Raw genomic sequence first — 17976 nt, 5'->3', positions numbered from 1 at the left:
AGATGAAGTAGGTGAAGCTGTTCGTTATTTGATCTACGTGCTTGCCTGGATGAAGACAAACTAGGGCTATTTAAAAAAGGCTAATAAGCTGAGTTAGCATTATTTTAAAAAATAGCAACTAAAAATAGAGGACTATTAAAAACATGGAATTTTTTACTTTCTATTATTATTTAGCAACTCCCTACGTCGTTTTTGGGAGTTTTTTTTTAAAAAAAAAAACTACTGAAGATCTTTAGTCCGGTTGGGTGGCGTCATCAGATCTACTCGAACAGCAACCAAGCCTAGGGTCTGCTTCTCTCTCCACGTCCGTCAGATACCGTGCGCACCAATCCTAAAGCACGGGACAGAGTTAGAAGAGATCAAGAGAAGAATCGGAAAAAAAAAACAGAAGTACTAACGCCCCGCCCCTGCCTGGGGTTTTAACCCTACCCAACCGCCGCCCATGGCGTCCATCTCGGAGCCCGCTGCTAGGGAGAAGCCCATCGTCGTCCGGGTCAAGCGCAAACCTTCGCAAAACCGCCCGGACGCTTTCTGTGAGCTCCCTTCTCTTCCTTTCTCAGTGCCCCGCCCACTTTTCTCTTGGATTTTCCCCCACTCAATACAAATGACTGTTTTCGGTTTTTTTTCCTGCTCTATTATCAGGGCTAGAGATTAATGAGAGGCCGGCAAAGAAGGCGGCGATTGATTTCTCCCGCCTTTCCATCTCCGAACCCTCCTCGTCCTCTGCCAGTGTCAAAGGTACACAAGCCAAAAAAAAAGGATGTAACATGTCACTGTTACTAAAGGATTGTTCATTCCGTACATTATCAGTAACTTGCTCGTGCGAAATTATCCCGAAACAATGTAAGGGCTAGTTTGTGAACTCCATTTTCCTATAGGATTTCTATTTTCCCAAAGAAAAATGAACTAATTTCCCTTGGAAAAATGGAAATGAAAATGGGGTTTCCAAACTAGCCCTAAGATTGTCCTGTCTCCTCCTGAATGCTGACGTGATATGTTTAGGTGGTACCGAATTCAGCTCATATTCAGACGAACAATTATAGGCAACATTTTTTTTTTAAAAAATAAAAGCATAGCAGTGCCTCCTTCGCCGGCAAATTGATTTAATTGCTTCACATCCACGCAGCTTCAGAGGAACCACGGGTTAAGAAAATTCTTGTCCAGCACATCGAGACAGTACACCACTCTGAAGCTGTCGAAGATGTTTTACAATCTCTTTTGGTATGGCTTCCCTTTCCATTCGTCTGCTTCTTATTTATTTCTTGTTGTATAAGCTGGATTAGCATCCAGATTCAGGGTTTGGCGTGGCATAGCTGTTTCTTAGCCCGTGGTTAAATTTCAGTTGATGCTTCATTTCTCCTATCTGTTCAGCGATACTACTGCGTCATTGGACTTATTCGTTAATTTTTCCTCCCTGTGGATTATATATAAAACACAAGTAACCTTTATCACGGAATGTTTTCAAGTCGGACGACTTGGGCGATTAATCGCTATTCATCGGACGACTTGAAAACATCACAACATCTTCAATGCATTTCTTGGAGTTCAAATACTGCAAATGAACAGCTTCTTCGAAATACAAAAATAACGTTACCATTTGTACGTACAGTATTCATCATCGCTTTACCTGGAAAACAGAAGCCTGTTTCTGTTATGCACTCAAACAGGGTTACACAATGGACGTGCATTACTTGTTCTATATATCAGACATATAAACTACTACATTTGTTTCTGCAGCTTGTTGACTCAAATTCCAAGGAGACAAAGAGCAAGACAAAGGAGTGGAATGACAGAATCAAGCAAGACAAAGTAAGTATTTGTGTTCACTGGTTCCCAAGAGGATTATGTAATAATTAAACCTTTTTAATTTTCTCCTGTACGTTGTAGGCACTAACATTTACTACCTAGCAATCAGTGTTTTTCATATTTTAGCTGTTGAAATGAATTTAGTTGGTTAAATACTAAAGTCAACCCTTTTTGTCTGGACAGAAACCAGAGCAACTACGATCAGCTGCCAGACAGAGGCATGAGGTACACATCATATTATTCTGACTGCAGCCAGATTCTTCTTCTCAGGTTTCTGCAAGTACTAAGGGGACAGTGAATTTGATATTTTGGTGCATATCATGAAATGACTATAACCCAAGCATAGAATTAACTATATGAGGAAAACTAAGGGCTCTAATTACAATGGAAATTTTAAGTACATTATTCACCAATAACCATTATTAACTTGCAAAACATTTTTCTGTTCTATTTTGTCAGGGTTAAATTAAGTTTTCTATCATGCACTTTATTTCTTCCTTGTAATCTAGTATTAGGTTTATTTCACATACTCTGATTGGTGCATAGTTTATTGGCTAGTTCAGGAGTGCCCCATGATGATTTAGTATGAGTTTTTTGAAGTGTTTACATCACTGCTACTTCTGCATTCTTGTTTGAATTTTGTATGTCACACCTCACCTGCGAGTATATGCGATTTGGTTTTAGCTCCACACCACAGATTTATCCATGTTGGTCCTGATTGTGACATAATCTTGTGGGAACCAAGCTATGCTAACAGTGTTGTGTCCCAATTCCCAAATAAGTTTATTGGTTGGGAATTGGACTCTGGGAACATTCCCTTGCCACAAGCACATGGAAAGCTAGATATGCAGATTTAGCTAGCAAAATGATTACATGCTAAATTAACTATTGTGTGCTCTACTTTACCAAACCTGGAGGCCTGGGTACACTCGTGTATATTGATGGATGACACTTGGCACTGGACACTATTTGTGTTAATGTTTTAATAATGTGGTGGTCAGGTTCTTTAGGAGAGAGGCATTTGATTGTTGCAAGTGAGCAGGTTTGGTCCATTACAGAATGTGGCTAGTCTTCAGGAGTTGCTATAGCATGCGCCTTGTAATGTTAGATTGTGTATTAGGATTTCATGAGGGAATTGATATTCTCTGATTATCCTTAGACTAAAAAACTGTGATAGTGTTTTATTTTTAATTCTTTTGTAGATTACATGGTGTTCCTTCTCATTCACTCTTATTCATGGTTTTGTTCATTGACCATATGCAGGATATGGGAAGAAATGCTCGGTTTGCACAAATATGGAAGAGTCGAAAAGGAGAAAAGGCTGATGCTGGTGACTCATTGAGAGAAATATGCCATCTTTATGATGCTGTCCAAGTAGATCCCGATGATGAGAAGCATCCAGCAGAACCACGGCAAGTTTTTTTTACAATTTATCAGGCCATTTGGAATGTGGAGTTGTACTGTTTCATGTTTCCTTACAATATTCACTGCAGGATTACATCTTTTGAAGAGGGTGCTGTTCTATGCAACTTTCTTCCACTTATACGGGAATACTTGCCATCAACTGCCGAGGAAATTGAGGCGGATATAATTTCATTGGCGCAATCAGAAGGTATTGAAGCTTGTTGCCTTGAGATGCTCTCAACAGTAACGGAAGGGTTCTTGGCGCTTTCTTTATTAACTGTAATACTAGCGACCAAGTAGTAATGGTGAACAATCTAGCTCCAGCATTAATTTTGACGAGTCTATTTTTGCTGTTTAGCAGATTCTGAAGTTTATGATATCTATACTGTCAAGGAGGTGGATGACACAATGGAGGCCACGTCAGCAGCTTCATATCCAAGGTGAATAACCAAATATGAATCACATGTGTTTTATTCAATTCGGCTCATGTGAGAGTGTCTTCTTAATGAGTGGTCTTGTTACATAAGGTTACAAGTGGATGATGGAGAAGATGAATGCTACGAAGATTGTCCATATGACACAGATGATTCCAATGGTAACCGTACCATCATTATTTTTCGTTAACTAATCAGTTAGATCCATAGCTGCTTGAATTAGCTGAAGCTCTTTCCATACCGAATATGCAGCCGAAGACAATCCTCTTTTTGATTATCCTGATGAATCTTCCGAGGACGAGGATGATGGTAGGAACGACGAGGATCCTTTTGGAGACAAAGAAGGTTCTGACTCAGATTACGAGAAGGAAGAAGTAGAGGTGGAAGAGGATGAGTAACGGTGAAGGGAAGTTGTGATGAAACGTGCGGTTGTAGAATGTAGATGCAGGGCAGCAGGGGAGCTGACTGATGAATGTTTGTGTTGCTTTATGCTGTCTAAGAAACGGGACTTGTCTCGACGCTTTGTGCCAGTTAGCATAGCACATCGTGTGCAGTATCCGGAGGAAGAATTGGGAAAAAACAATATTTGGAAGCGTCAGCTAGACACAGGCGAATCGTAATAATTGGTATTTTGCCACTTGAAAAGTTGCATCCTTCTGTAATTACCGTTTGTGTAGCCTTGTGTGTTCTTGCTCTCGTATTATATAGGAGTAATACATGTGGAAATAAACTATTTTCGTATATGCAGCTGGGAGTAGGGATGACAATTTTACCCGCGGGTTCGGTATCCACGGATATCCAATCCGTTGGGTCCAGATATGGAATTTAACTCGTGGGACTCATTCATACCCGATCCGTGATAAAATCGGGTCGAATACGGATTTTATTTTTCACCCGCGGATGCTGGCAGATATCCGAAATTAAAAGTATATGTATTTTCAGCCCACCAAAAACCGGCCCAATGGTCCATCTTTATTCACCCAGTTGGCACTTCTTAGTAAGCCTAACCCTAGTGTCGGCGTTTCGACTCCGGGGAGTCCCTGGACCGACGAGTAAATTGTCGCCGCGTGCCTCAGCCCAGATGGGTCGGCGCGAGACGGAGCGCGAAGGGGGGAGAAGCCGGAGGGAGACAGGCGTAAAAGGGGAAACCCACGGCCTTCGTGTTTGTCCCGCGCCCAGGTCAGGTGCGCTTGCAGTAGGGAGTTACAAGCGTCCGCGCGGGAGGGAGCGAGAGGCCTATGCGCGCGCCGTCCCGTCCTTCTCCGCGCGGCCAACCTTCTGTAAGAGGGCCTTGGACCTTCCTTTTATAGGCGTAAGTAGAGGGTCCAGGTGTACAATGGGAGGTGTAGCAGTGTGCTAACGTGTCTAGCAAAGAAGAGCTAGTGCCCTAAGTACATGTCGTCGTGGCAGTCGGAGAGGTTTTGGCACCCTGTTCGTGTGGTGTCGTGGCCGTCAGAGGAGCGCTGGAGCCTGGCGGAAGGACAGCTGTCGGGGCTGTCGAGTTCTTGCTGACGTCTCCTTGCTTCCGTAAGGGGGTTGAGAGCCGCCGTCGTCATGGAGCATGCGGGGCGCCATCATTACTTGTTTACCGGGGCGAACCTGATGGGACGCCGGTCTTGTTCCCCGTAGCCTGAGTTAGCTTGGGGTAGGGTAATGATGGCGCCTCCTGTGACGTGGTCGGTCCGAGCCCTAGGTTGGGCGAGGCGGAGGCTCCTCCGAGGCCGAGGTCGAGTCCGAGCCCCTGGGTCGGGCGAGGCGGAGACCGTCGGCTGAGGCCAGGGCTGAGTCCGAGCCCTGGGGTCGGGCGAGGCGGAGTTCGTCGTCTTCCGGGGCCGAGCCCGAGTCCGAGCCCTGGGATCGGGCGAGGTGGAGTTCGTCGTCTTCCGGGGCTGAGCCCGAGTCCGAGCCCTGGGGTCGGGCGAGGCGGAGCTTCCTATGGCGCCCGAGGCTGGACTTGGCCGCTGTCAGCCTCACTCTGTCGAGTGGCACAGCAGTCGGAGCGGCGCAGGCGGCGCCGTCCTCTTGTCAGGCTGGTCAGTGGAGCGGCGAAGTGACTGCGGTCACTTCGGCTCTGTCGATTGAAGGGCGCGCGTCAGGATAAGGTGTCAGGCCATCCTTGCATTAAATGCCCCTACGACGCGGTCGGTCGTCGTGGCGATTTGGCCAATGTTGCTTCTTGGCGAAGACTGGGCCTCGGGCGAGCCGAAGGTGTGTCCGTTGCTTGAGGGGGCCCTCGGGCGAGACGTGAATCCTCCGGGGTCGGCTGCCCTTGCCCGAGGCTGGGCTCGGGCGAGGCGAGGTCGTGTCCCTTGAGCGGACCGAGCCTTGACTTAATCGCACCCATCAGGCCTTTGCAGCTTTGTGCTGATGGGGGTTATCAGCTGAGATTAGGAGTCTTGGGGGTACCCCTAATTATGGTTCCCGACAGTAGCCCCCGAGCCTCGAAGGGAGTGTTAATACTCGCTTGGAGGCTTTTGTCGCACTTTTTTGCAAGGGGACCGACCTTCCTCGGTTGCGTTTTGTTCCGGTGGGTGCGCGCGAGCGCACCCGCCGGGTGTAGCCCCCGAGGCCTCGGAGGAGTGGTTTGACTCCTTTCGAGGTCTTAATGCGTTTCGCGATGCTTCGGTCGGTCTGGTTGTTCCCTCATGCGAGTTGGCCGTAGCCCGGGTGCACGGTTGGGTCCCAAGTTCTCGGGCTGGTATGTTGACGTTGTCAACGGTTTGGGCGGAGCCAGGTTTGCGAGAGCAGCCCCCGAGCCTCCGCATAGAGCGAGAGGACGGTCAAGGACAGACTCGACTTTTTTACATACGCCCCTGTGTTGCCTTTCCGCAAGGAGGAGGGGGGAAAAGCGCCATGTTGCCCTTGGAGGGCGCCGGACATGGTGTCTCCAGTGAGCTGCTAACGGGTAATCCGAGTGGACGCCCGTGCCCCATTTGTTAGGGGTCGGCTAGTGGCCCGGAGGCACGCTCCAAAAGTACCTGCGGGTGATTTGCCGGACCCGGTCCCCTTTTGACGGGGTCCGAGGGCTCGATGCCTCCCTCTGATGGGATTCCGTTACAAAATCGTTCCCGTCGGTCTCGGAAATGTCCTAGGGTACCTCGGGAGCGTAGCCCGAGCCTTGGTTATGTATCGAACGTACCCAGGGTCATCCCTCGCTCTGCGTCTGAGGCGGCTGTCGAACCCTTTCGAGAGCCAGCCTACGAACCCCTGATCAGTAATGGGCGCGAAGCCCGAGTGGTCTGAGGTGGCCGTTGAACCCTTTCGAGGGGCCGGCCTTCGAACCTCTGACCAGTAGTGGGCGCGGAGCCCGAGCGCTCTGAGGCGGTTGTTGAACCCCTCCGAGGGGCCAGCCTTCAAACCTCTGATCAGTAGGGGGGCTCGGGGCCCGCTTCCTTCGCGGAGAAGGATCCCTTTCGGGGTATCCCCTTTCCCGGTCCCTGTTGTAAGAGAGAGAAAGAGGAAAAGGAAAAGGATACGAAATCGAATGACGTGGCGCACCTTTTTTGACGCGGTCATTACGGTGGAAGCGAAGCGTCGCCCGCTTCGCCCGCCAAAGGCGCCGCCTGTCCTGCCGCAGAGTTAATGCGACGGGACGAGTGGTTCGCGGGGCAGCCGTTGTGCGTGCGCGAGCCGTTCGAGGAACGGGACACGGGCGCGCCGTCTGCACGCCGTGGGAGAGGGTTCTCTCGCTGTCCCAGGAGGGGACGTGAGCGTGGCTGGCGACTTGACCGCTGCTTCCGCCCGCCTGCCACCGCCATTACTACCGGCCCATTTCTGGTCGTATCGACCGTCACGCCTTCTCCTGTGGCTGACTGACCCGTGACCGATGTGCCTAGTTGGCACCGTTGGGTCGTGCGCAGGGTTGCCTCGAGTGGCGGTACTGGTTTCGCAGTCGAGGAGGCACGATAGTGGCGCGAGTGGCGGTGCAGTTTCTTGCACGTAGCAACCGGCGCACCGGTTACATGACGTGTGGGCCTGGGCCACCATGCTGGACGCGTTGAAGTCGAAAGGGTGCGCCCCCTTGGTGCGGTCGCATGCCGCCTGCATGGCGGTCCACCCTTCCACCCGCTGGTCTGGGCGAAAGTGGAGGAATGCTTGTAACCGCTGGGCAGTTGCGCGCACCGCGCACGGCGGTTTGGCTTCTTCTGCCCTGGGCCAACTTGCATGACGCGTGGGACCCAGCCCCCGTGTCGTAGGGGGAGGACCTTGGAGCGTGTTGGAGAAGACTCAGCCCGCGATGGCTGAGGACGCAAGTGGGGTGAGTTGCCTTTAAAAGGAGGGTGACCCCCTTGAAAGGTAACCATGTCTTCGCGCTCCCTTATGCATCGCGTCTTTCCACCTTCCAAGCCCCCAGATGGGGGACACTCGCAGTTCTTCCGCCTTGTCGTTGGTGGAACTCAACTTTGCGGAAGTTGGTACCTTTCAGCCATCGTTCGGCTTCAAGGATTTTCATCAGGCAGCCCGGCCGCATCCCCTTGCCAGTGGTCACCCAAGACGGTGACCACCAGTTCGATGGTGGGGAGAAGCGAGCTGGGCTGCGATCTTGGTTCCGCCCTCAGCTTCAAGGATCTTCATCATCCTTGCTGGGGCGGAGAGCGAGGCGAGCCGGGGCTCTACCTCCCGCACGGGTCGGCTGGCCACCTCTTCTTCCAGCTTCTGGTGGTGGAAACCATCCTCCAGCTCTGCGGAGGAGGCGTCCTCCAGCCATGCAGGGAAAGGCGAACTGTTGCTGCCCAGCTAGGATGCAACATTCCGTCCTCCTCCTCACTTTCGTGGCGAGGACGGGAGCGAGGACCTGCCGGTGCGCTTTGGAGCGGCCCGCGCTCGCCGGTGCGGCGTTGGTGGAGAGGCGGACGCCGCCGTCGGTGCTGACGTGGTGGCAGCTGGAGGAAGCTTCCCCACCGTCGAGGCCGTCAGCGTCGCCTACGGACTGACCTCCAGCTCTTTGGCTTTAATGTCTGGTTCGCGTCCCTTGAGTGGGGACGCGAACGAGAGCCTTCCGGTGGCTGCGTCTGTCCTGGGACCATGGCTGCTGCTGCAGAGGTCGCTGGCGAGTCGCCCGGAGCTTGTCGCCCCACAGGCCCCCCGGTGTGGAGGTTGTTCATACCCGCGGGGACGGAACCGGAGTTCCGTTTGTAACGGCACCTTGAGTGCCGGTGTCTTGTTCATTGTGGCTGTCGGGGCCTGAACATGTATGTATTTTCGGCACGGAGCCGTGTTTTTTCCTCATTTCGAGCACTAGGACTCGCTTGTCGGCTAACTGAACCGCTTAACCAAGTGCGAGTTGCCTCGTGCGAAGGTGACGAGTGAGGTATCCGTATCCCGGAGGCGTAGGAGTCCCTTGGCTCGGTCGGCCTTGCCGCCCGAGGCTTCTCTTGCTTAGTTAAAGGAAACCCTCGACCGCTCTTCGATGAGCCGAAGCCGGAGGCAGCGGTGTCAACACGGACATAGGTGGAGTTGGCTCGAAAAGAAGACTTCGTCGGCCGGAGCCTGGCCGGGCCGTCCACTGGCGGGACCGACGTCGGAGTCGAGTTGCCGAGGCCATGAGCCGGGCTGATGTCCTCGAGGGACAGCTGGCTGAGGCTTCGGGGTGGCCGGTCGGGCTGTCTGCTCGAGCCGGATTCCTGGAGAAGACCCTGGCGGCGATGGCCCGGGCGCGGTGCTGATGTCGTCCTCCGAAGTGGAGATCTTCCGACCGCGTTGCCGTCCGAGGCTCGGTCGGACTTTGCCGAAGGTGTAGTTGACGTCGAGGGTGCTGCTGCTCCCCCTCCATCAAGGTCTGAGCCTGCAAGATCGGTTTATCTTGTAGTGTGCGTATGTTTTCTGCGGCCGCCGAGGCCCAAACATACTATCGGCGTGTTGTAAAGCTGCGTTTCTTTTCCTCTTGTTTTGAGTATCTGGACTTATTTGTCGGTAATAGAATTGTTTGTCCGAGCAAGAGTTACTTTTCACGGAAGGTGATGAGTGAGGTATCCGTATCCCGGAGGCGTAGGAGTCCCTCGGCTCGGTCGGCCTTGCCGCTTACGTGTACTCTTACTAGTCCGTAGGATTCTGCTATCGATATAGTCGAGAAGGCCCGAAAAATCGTTTCGGCAGAAGAGTTTTCGAGCGTGAAGACTTGTTCGGTCCGCGGAATCACTTATCCGAGCGTGAGTTACTTATCGCAGAAGGTGATAAGTGAGGTATCCGTATCCCGGAGGCGTAGGAGTCCCTCGGCTCGGTCAGCGTTGGCTGCTTACGTGTACTCCATCGTTTTCAGGATCCCACTTTCGAAGTAGTCGAAAGGCACGAAAGACATTCTGGCAGAAAAGATCTTTTCCGAGGAAAATTTTGACGCGGAGGGGGTTCCCCCCTTCTAGCCCCCGAGGGAGGGTCGGGCTTTGCCGAGGCGAGGCTGACCCTTCCTTGATGGTTAGACTTTGTGTGTGAATGAGGTGTACGAATGACTTGAAAGCATCTTAAGGGTAGAAGTGACGTAGCTGTCGGATGTTCCAGGCGTTGCTGTAGACCTCGCCTTGACTGTTGACCAGCTTGTACGTCCCAAGCTTCAGAACCTTGGCGATGACGAACGGCCCTTCCCAGGGAGGCGTGAGCTTGTGCCGCCCTCGGGCGTCTTGTCGCAGCCGAAGCACCAAATCGCCCACCTGGAGGTCTCGGGACCGAACCCCTCGGGCGTGGTAGCGTCGCAGGGACTGCTGATACCGCGCCGAGTGTAGTAAGGCCATGTCTCGAGCCTCCTCCAGCTGGTCCAGTGAGTCTTCTTGGTTAGCTCGATTGCTTTGGTCGTTGTAGGCCCTCGTCCTCGGGGAACCGTATTCTAAGTCTGTGGGCGAGATGGCCTCGGCTCCATAGACTAGAAAGAACGGTGTGAAGCCCGTGGCTCGGCTCGGCGTTGTCCTCAGACTCCAGACCACCGAGGGGAGCTCCTTCATCCATCGCTTGCCGAACTTGTTGAGGTCATTGTAGATCCGCGGCTTGAGCCCTTGCAGAATCATGCCGTTGGCACGCTCTACTTGCCCATTCGTCATGGGGTGAGCCACGGCGGCCCAGTCCACCCGGATGTGGTGATCCTCGCAGAAGTCCAGAAACTTTCTGCCGGTGAACTGGGTGGCGTTGTCGGTGATGATGGAGTTCGGGACCCCAAAGCGATGGATGATGTTGGTGAAGAACGCCACCGCCTGTTCAGACCTGATGCTGTTTAGGGGTCGGACCTCGATCCACTTGGAGAATTTGTCGATGGCGACCAGCAGGTGCGTGTAGCCCCCGGGTGCCTTCTGCAAGGGGCCGACGAGGTCTAGCCCCCACACAGCAAACGACCAGGCGATGGGTATCGTCTGCAGGGCCTGAGCGGGCAAGTGTGTCTGCCTCGCATAGAATTGACACCCTTGGCAGGTGCGGACAATTCTAGTGGCGTCGGCCACCGCGGTCGGCCAGTAGAAACCTTGTCGGAAGTCGTTTCCAACAAGGGCTCGAGGCGCTGCGTGATGACCGCAAGCCCCCGAGTGTATTTCTTGTAAGACATCCTGGCCTTCGGCGATGGATATGCATCGCTGGAGGATGCCCAAGGGGCTGCGGTGGTAGAGCTCCTTCCCGTCCCCCAGCAAGACGAACGACTTGGCGCGCCGCGCCAACCGCCTGAAAGGGAAATGCTAAGTGTTTTGGTGATTTAGTGTCCAATACAAGTGCCTAAGTGTCAAATGGTGGACAAAATACAAATCAAGTATAAAGGTATGTTTCTCAGACTTAGTACATTGTTTTAGAGACTAATGTATTGTGTCTAAGTACTGGAAACATGAGAAATCGAATTGGAAGAGAGATGGCTTTGTTCAGCCAAAGTCAGCTCTGTCTGGGTGCATCGAACTGTCCGGTGGTGCACCGGACAGTGTCCGGTGCGCCAGGCTGGCTCAGGCGAACTTGCTGCTCTCGGGAAGAAATTAACGGTCGCCGAGCCAACGGTCGGCCGCTTAATCCGGGCGCAACGCGTGGCTGAGCCAACGACTAGAAGGGGGCACCGGACTGTCCGGTGTGCACCGTACAGTGTTCGGTGCGCCAACGGCTCCAAGGCGCCAACGATCGACTTTGCCAAATAAGGAAAGAGATCCGCACCGGACAGTGTCCGGTGGTGCACCGGACTGTCCGGTGCGCCAGTCGACAGAAGGCAAGAAATGCCTTCCTGGAATGCACTCAACGGCTCCTAGCTGCCTTGGGGCTAGAAAAGGGACCCCTAGGCGCATGGAGGAGTACACCAAGCATTCTAAAAGAATTCCTAAGCACTAAGACATCGATTCCGCGCTTTTGATTCCTTGCAATAGCAATTAGAGCTCTAGTTGAGTTGTGAACTCATTGAGTCGTGTTGTGAGCTCTTGTTGCGACTTGTGTGCGTGGTGTTGCTGTGATTTCTTGTCTTGAGTGTGTTGCTCATCCCTCCCTTACTCCGTGCTTCTTTGTGAATTTCAAGTGTAAGGGCGAGAGGCTCCAAAGTGTGGAGATTCCTCGCAAACGGGATATAGTAAAGCAAGCAAAACACCGTGGTATTCAAGTGGGTCTTTGGACCGCTTGAGAGGGGTTGATTGCAACCCTCGTCCGTTGGGACGCCACAACGTGGAGTAGCCGAACCACGGGATAAAACCACTGTGCCATCTCTGTGATTGATCTCCTGTGGTTATTGTGTTTTGTTGAGACTCCTCTCTAGCCAATTGGCATTATTGTGCTAACGCCTAATCAAGTTTTTGTGGATTAAGTTTCAAGTTTCACAGGATCACCTATTCACCCCCCCTCTAGGTGCTCTCAATTGGTATCAGAGCCGTTCTCTTCACAAAGGGACTAATCGCCCGAAGAGATGGATCCTAAGGGGAAGGGAATTGTGATCAACGATAAGGAGAAGGAGTCCTTCGTCAACGAGCCAAAGGATGACAAGCTGAAGCGTCCCCAATCCTCTGGGACTCAAATGTGATACAATTACTAGTCCCAGGAGGCTAGTAAACACATTTATACATCAGATAGTTCTAGAACTGCATAAACGAGACAAACCTATAAAGGTGGCGAACAACTTTAAGAGTTGGTCCACAACTCGGGACATATCATCAGAGTGGGGCTGAAGCAGCCCGATATACGCAGCGAAGTAAATCAGCGGTCCAACAGCCACAGGCAAGGTTGGGAACAGTCGTAACTCTTACCCGATCTCCTTTTTCTGAAAAACAACAAATAAGCAAGGGTGAGTACAAACGTACTCAGCAGCCCACCTTCACCCGCGGAATGGGGAAATCATATATAATGCATGGAATATGTGGAGCTCAGGATATTTTGCAGAAATAGCAATATTTTATGCAGAGTTGTTTTGAAAAACATTTTGTATTTTTGCAAAGCACATCCTCTCCAGAAGGAGCAGGAAGTTTTTCAGTATTATAACAAAATCCCCTGGACTAAACCATCCAGGTATCTCAGCAGTTTCCCACTGGTTTTCATTTCCAAAAACAGCTACTGGACTTCCCGTCCACCACAGCTCACGGCTCAACCACCGAACCTTTTAAAAACCACTTTTCTCAAACGCACCCTTTTTTTGGAAAACAAAACATTAATTGTCATACCATAGCAGACTCGTCCATTCCTGTGGACACAGACTATTCGAATAGGTTTGAGCTCTGCACAGACGGGTACACTTTACCCACTAGTTCGGCTCTGTGGTCCCATGGCCAATGAGACCCGAATCCGACTCTCTTTCTTTCCCCGCACGTCCTAACCTTAACGGTTATCCGGAAGGAGTTAGGCCACCACCATGTCCAAACCGGAAAAAACTTTCCCCCTCCTTATCCTCCCGGTGCTCCCCAGCCTTCATAACCCTGGGGTTGGACCGTACGAGTTCAGATTGAGTGACTTCCCACACAGTCTCGAGTGGTTGTACTATTAAAGAGTACAGGTAGTGAAGATGACAAACCGGTCCTTATATGAGGGGACAATCCTTCTGCTCACGCCTAAACCAGCTGAGCCAACACCTTAGGCCCTCCCCTAAACCAGGGAGTCCCTGATTATCCCACTCACAAGGTGATAAGGGTGAAAACCCTTCATCACACACATTTTGAAAAGAATTTTCTTTTGAAAACTCACACCTGTTCTCAAATCATTTGGAACATATATATCAGTGATTGATTGCGGCAATCGGCTGGGTGGCCATAATAACTTGTCTCAAAATCATATCATGCATAAAATAACAGGCTGAGGGTTGTGGTTGAAAAATTATAGGTAATTTATGCATCAAAGGGATCCAGTGAGCTTGCCGTGCTTATTCGGCGAAGGGGGAAGGGGAGCTCGCGGAACTGGCTTCTGGCTCCACCGCCTAGCGTAGACTCGCGGATCTAGCCTCCACGAGATGGCACGAACGCTCCGATAACTATGCAACATGAACAAGCAAACATACAAACGAGCAAGTATACCAACAAATATTTAGTATAGTGGTCAGAATAGTGATACATGGATGGGTAGAGTCTTGAGTAGAATATGTGTCATGTGGTGTTGAGATACTACTAGTGGTGGAGCGGAGGTGCTTACCAGGAGGGTGGACTGGAGGCGAAGCGACACTATGCGTGTAGCCGGCAGAGCAGAGTAACTAAGTGGGTGGGGTGTTTGCCTTGGCTGAGGGTGTTGAGTGTGTGTGGAGAGGGAGAGGGTAGCTGGGTGTATTTATAGTTGGGTGTATGTGGTGTAGCACAGTGAAGTTCACTGTTGGTGAGAATAGTGACGAATGAATCGTCTGACTTAGTATGAACAGGAGAGTTATAGGCAGAATATAGGACAAGAGTATTTTGGGAGTTTTTCTGGAATATGGACCATGCTTAAGGGATGACATGGTTGGATAGGGAATAGTTTGATAAGAATTTAGAAACGAGAATTATTGGAATCTGAGTTTGGGAGCCTGGTTCGAAGGAATCTCAAAGTTAAGCGTGCTCAACTTGGAGAAACCTGGGATGGGTGACCAGATGGGAAGTTCCCACTGGAAAGAAAATCACAGCCATCGGAGTTTGTATGACTGGAATATGGGTCTGGCTGGTCTTAGGTGGACTGGACAACATGATGCATGACTAGTTGAAATTTGGGGTGATCGGCTAATCGATGAATAGTAACGATGAATAGTGACGACGAAAAAGTTACTAGATATCATCGATGAGTAGTAACGACGATGAATAGTAACGATAATGAATAGTAACACTGAATAGTAACGATGGTGAATAGTGTCAGTGAATAGTAATGATGAATAGTAACGGTGAATAGTGATGGCGAATAGTCGTATGAACGAACGATGAATAGGAACTATGAACGAACGGACGAACGAACGATCGGAATTTCGGCAGCATAACGGCAAGACAAAGATTATCTGGAAGAACGATGAATAGGGACTATGAACGAACGATGAACGATGAATAGGAACTATGAACGAACGATGAACGATCGAATGATCGAACGAACGAACGATCGGAATTTCGGCAGCATAACGGTAGGAAAAAGATTATTTGGACGAACGATCGGACGAACGGACGAACGAACCATGAACGATCGGACGAACGATCGAACGATCGGACGAACGAATGAACAAACTAAGAACAGGGGACGAACGATCGAACGATCCTTGTGCTAGTGTGTGCTTGTGTGGAACATGGAGTGGGTGTGGGTGTGGGGGGGGGGAGAGAGTTGCCATGAAATGGCTTGGGGTGGGATGAGAGGAGGCCCTTGCCCCTCTATTTATAGCCATGGTGGGGGATTAGGGGGAGGGATTGAGAGGATTAGTGGGAGGATGAGAGGATTAGTGGGAGATTAGCATGTATTTGTCTTGTATAAGTGAGATTAGCTTGTAGAGCTCACGTATGACACTGGAGGCATACGTATACGTATGAGCATGAGGAAAGTTATGAAGAAAATATTTATAGGGACTTGAAAAATGATTCTGAAGGTATTTCTCAAGAGGAAAATACTTGGAGATATATCGGTGGAATATTTGGACAGTATTTCTGGAAAGAACTTGAAGGGGATTACTCGGGAAATATCTGGGCGGTATTTCTGGAAACAATTTGAGGGGTATTACTGGGAAAATATTTGTAGGATATTTTGAGTAGGATTTTAGAGAGAATATAGACCACTATACTTTATTTGTTGATATCAACTCGCAAACAAACATTTTGAAATGAAATTTGAAATTCATTTTGAATTTATAGCAAGTTTGAGAAAATTTCAGGATTTGATTTTTTGGGATGCTACAAATCTACCCCACTTAAAAGGAATCTCGTCCTCGAGATTCGGCTTAGAAGGGTTACAGGTATAGCTTTACTTCAGCTACATATCTTCACTTTGCAGACTCTTCGAGGAGACGGAGCTTACACAGAATCTGGCCTGGCGGAGCATCTGGTTGCTGATTGCAAACGCTGATTCTGGCTACTCAAAGATCATCTTCAGGCTTCTGGCTTTCGCTTGGCAGCTAGCTTATTGAGGAAGCATTGATGCCAACACGCAAACCTTTCTCTTGCGAACTCCCACATGGATTCCTTTCTTGATTGGTCTTCTGGTGCTTCATCAACAAAACTTGGGTGACCACTTCTCATCCAGAAACTTATATGCTTGGACGATCGGGTCCTCCACAAGCTTGCTACAGGCCTTCTTCTTTTTCTCCATAGCAGGAACTTTGCTAGAACACTACCCCACTTAAAAAGAATGAGGGTAGATCTCTTGAATCTTGGAGATTTGAACTCCTTGAAGTACCTCATAACAAGGGTGTTACGGGACCTTCTTCTGCTGTTACTGCTTGAGTAGGCTGCAGAGAAATGACTGACATAGGGTTGATTCTGGGACAACCTTCTTCTCATCTTCTCTTCGCTATCTTCTTTTCTCTTCTCACTTTTCACTGCCTCTTTCTTTCTCTTTGCTCTTCCCACTGGAGGATTCTATCAAAGAGTATTACCATCATACAGAGGAGGAAACCAAAGACTATGAACCATGTACAACAGTCTTCAACCCAAGAATCACCAAGCATTGTGATCTTAGGGGCGAGGGAGTGGAAAATGGAGTTGCTTACGATTTGGCAGAGGGGATTTATCTAGAGTGTGCTTTGCTTTGAGCGAGATGGGAGTTGAGGGAGCTGGTGGTGGGGGTTTTATAGGCGAGAAGGGGTGCTCGGGGGGGGTGTGGAGTGGTAGTGATGGAGCAGGTGACACGAGGCAACAGGTGCGACAAGGGGGAGGGGGCCTGTTGCCGGCGACGATGGCGGTGGGTGCGCTGTAAAGGGGGGTGGGCGGCGGTAGTGCGCTGCAAAGGGGGCGTGGGGCGGTGGTAGTGTGCATGGAGGCGGGCACGCGTGCGAGGGGCACGGGTGAGTGGTGGGGTTGATGACCCTGATGTTTGTGGTCTCTGGTTCCAAGAATCTTTGCCTCTTTGTATGGTAATAACTCCTTCTGTCCTCTTTTCCTGTTTACTTTGACTCAGGGGCAGTGCTTTGATTCCCACGATCGGTCCTTTTGACTGAGCGGCTGGACTGGTTTCTTCTGTAGCTTGTTCTAGGCTTCAAGGGTAAGCTTTCCGGTATCTTCTTGGGTAAGGCACTTTTCTCTTGAGATGGGTTAAGATGAGAATGGAAGCATAAGGTGAGGATTAGATCTAATTTGTGATTTATGTTTTTAGAGAAAACCTTTCTTAAAAAGAAAGAAAACACATAAGTTTAGCAATGATAAGCACAAACAAATCAAATATTTTGAATAGGGGAAGAATAGAGTTTTTCCAAAGCACGAACTACTCAGATTCGGGGGCTAAGCATAACTACTATTGCTTGGCTCCTGAATTGAGAACTATGCTAAATGCAACTTATGAGCACTAACGTTAAAGCATCACATATGCACTCAAAAGGGAGGAAAACATCAAGCGAAATTCATTTTGAAATGCCCTAGGGGGCAACACAATTAGAGTTTTTCAAAACACGAGTCTACACGATTACCTCTCATACATGTAGGGCTCTAGCCAAAGTGAAGAAAAACTTTACTACCCAATGCATGCAGAGGACTGGGCATAACTAACTTCAGACCAGGCAGCTTCTCTTCTGGTAAGGCTGGCGCACAACTTCAATCTGAGACATCTCCTGGATGGGTCAAGAGGGAGCTAATGTTGATGACTTCTTCTGGCGGCGACTGAGATGGCAGGACAGGGTCGAACTCTTCTTCAAGCGGGACTGGCTCTTGTAGCTCCTCAGAGGGCGGCGGTGCTGGCGGGGTGCTTGCAGCTTCTTCCTTGACTTCAAGGGATGGTGCTGGAATCTTCTTCATGGTGAGGGGCTCAAACAACTCTGGCGGGGGATCTTGGG

The 17976-nt window shown here is 50.2% G+C and overlaps 1 protein-coding gene across 2 annotated transcripts; it reads left to right on the top strand.

Moving 5' to 3' along the window:
• Positions 1-266: 266 nt before the first annotated feature.
• LOC100193832 (uncharacterized) lies at positions 267-4385 on the top strand. Of its 2 annotated transcripts, none has more exons than XM_020544891.3 (10): positions 267-533; positions 643-738; positions 1127-1221; positions 1738-1809; positions 1990-2031; positions 3070-3218; positions 3300-3418; positions 3569-3650; positions 3738-3805; positions 3897-4385. In XM_020544891.3, the coding sequence occupies exons 1-10, from the start codon at positions 443-445 to the stop codon at positions 4040-4042; spliced, it is 960 nt and encodes a 319-aa protein (XP_020400480.1). In that variant the 5' UTR covers positions 267-442; the 3' UTR covers positions 4043-4385. The 2 variants fall into 2 exon arrangements, with proteins under 2 accessions (XP_020400480.1, NP_001132386.1); NM_001138914.1 differs by having other exon boundaries at positions 396-533; positions 3572-3650; positions 3897-4319.
• The last annotated feature ends 13591 nt before the right edge of the window (positions 4386-17976 follow it).

Source organism: Zea mays, chromosome 10 (genome assembly GCF_902167145.1).
Source record: "Zea mays cultivar B73 chromosome 10, Zm-B73-REFERENCE-NAM-5.0, whole genome shotgun sequence".
In the NCBI taxonomy this organism is placed as follows: Eukaryota; Viridiplantae; Streptophyta; class Magnoliopsida; order Poales; family Poaceae; genus Zea; species Zea mays.
The sequence above is the reverse complement of the archived record's forward strand: the minus strand, read 5'-3'. Positions and strand labels throughout refer to the sequence as shown.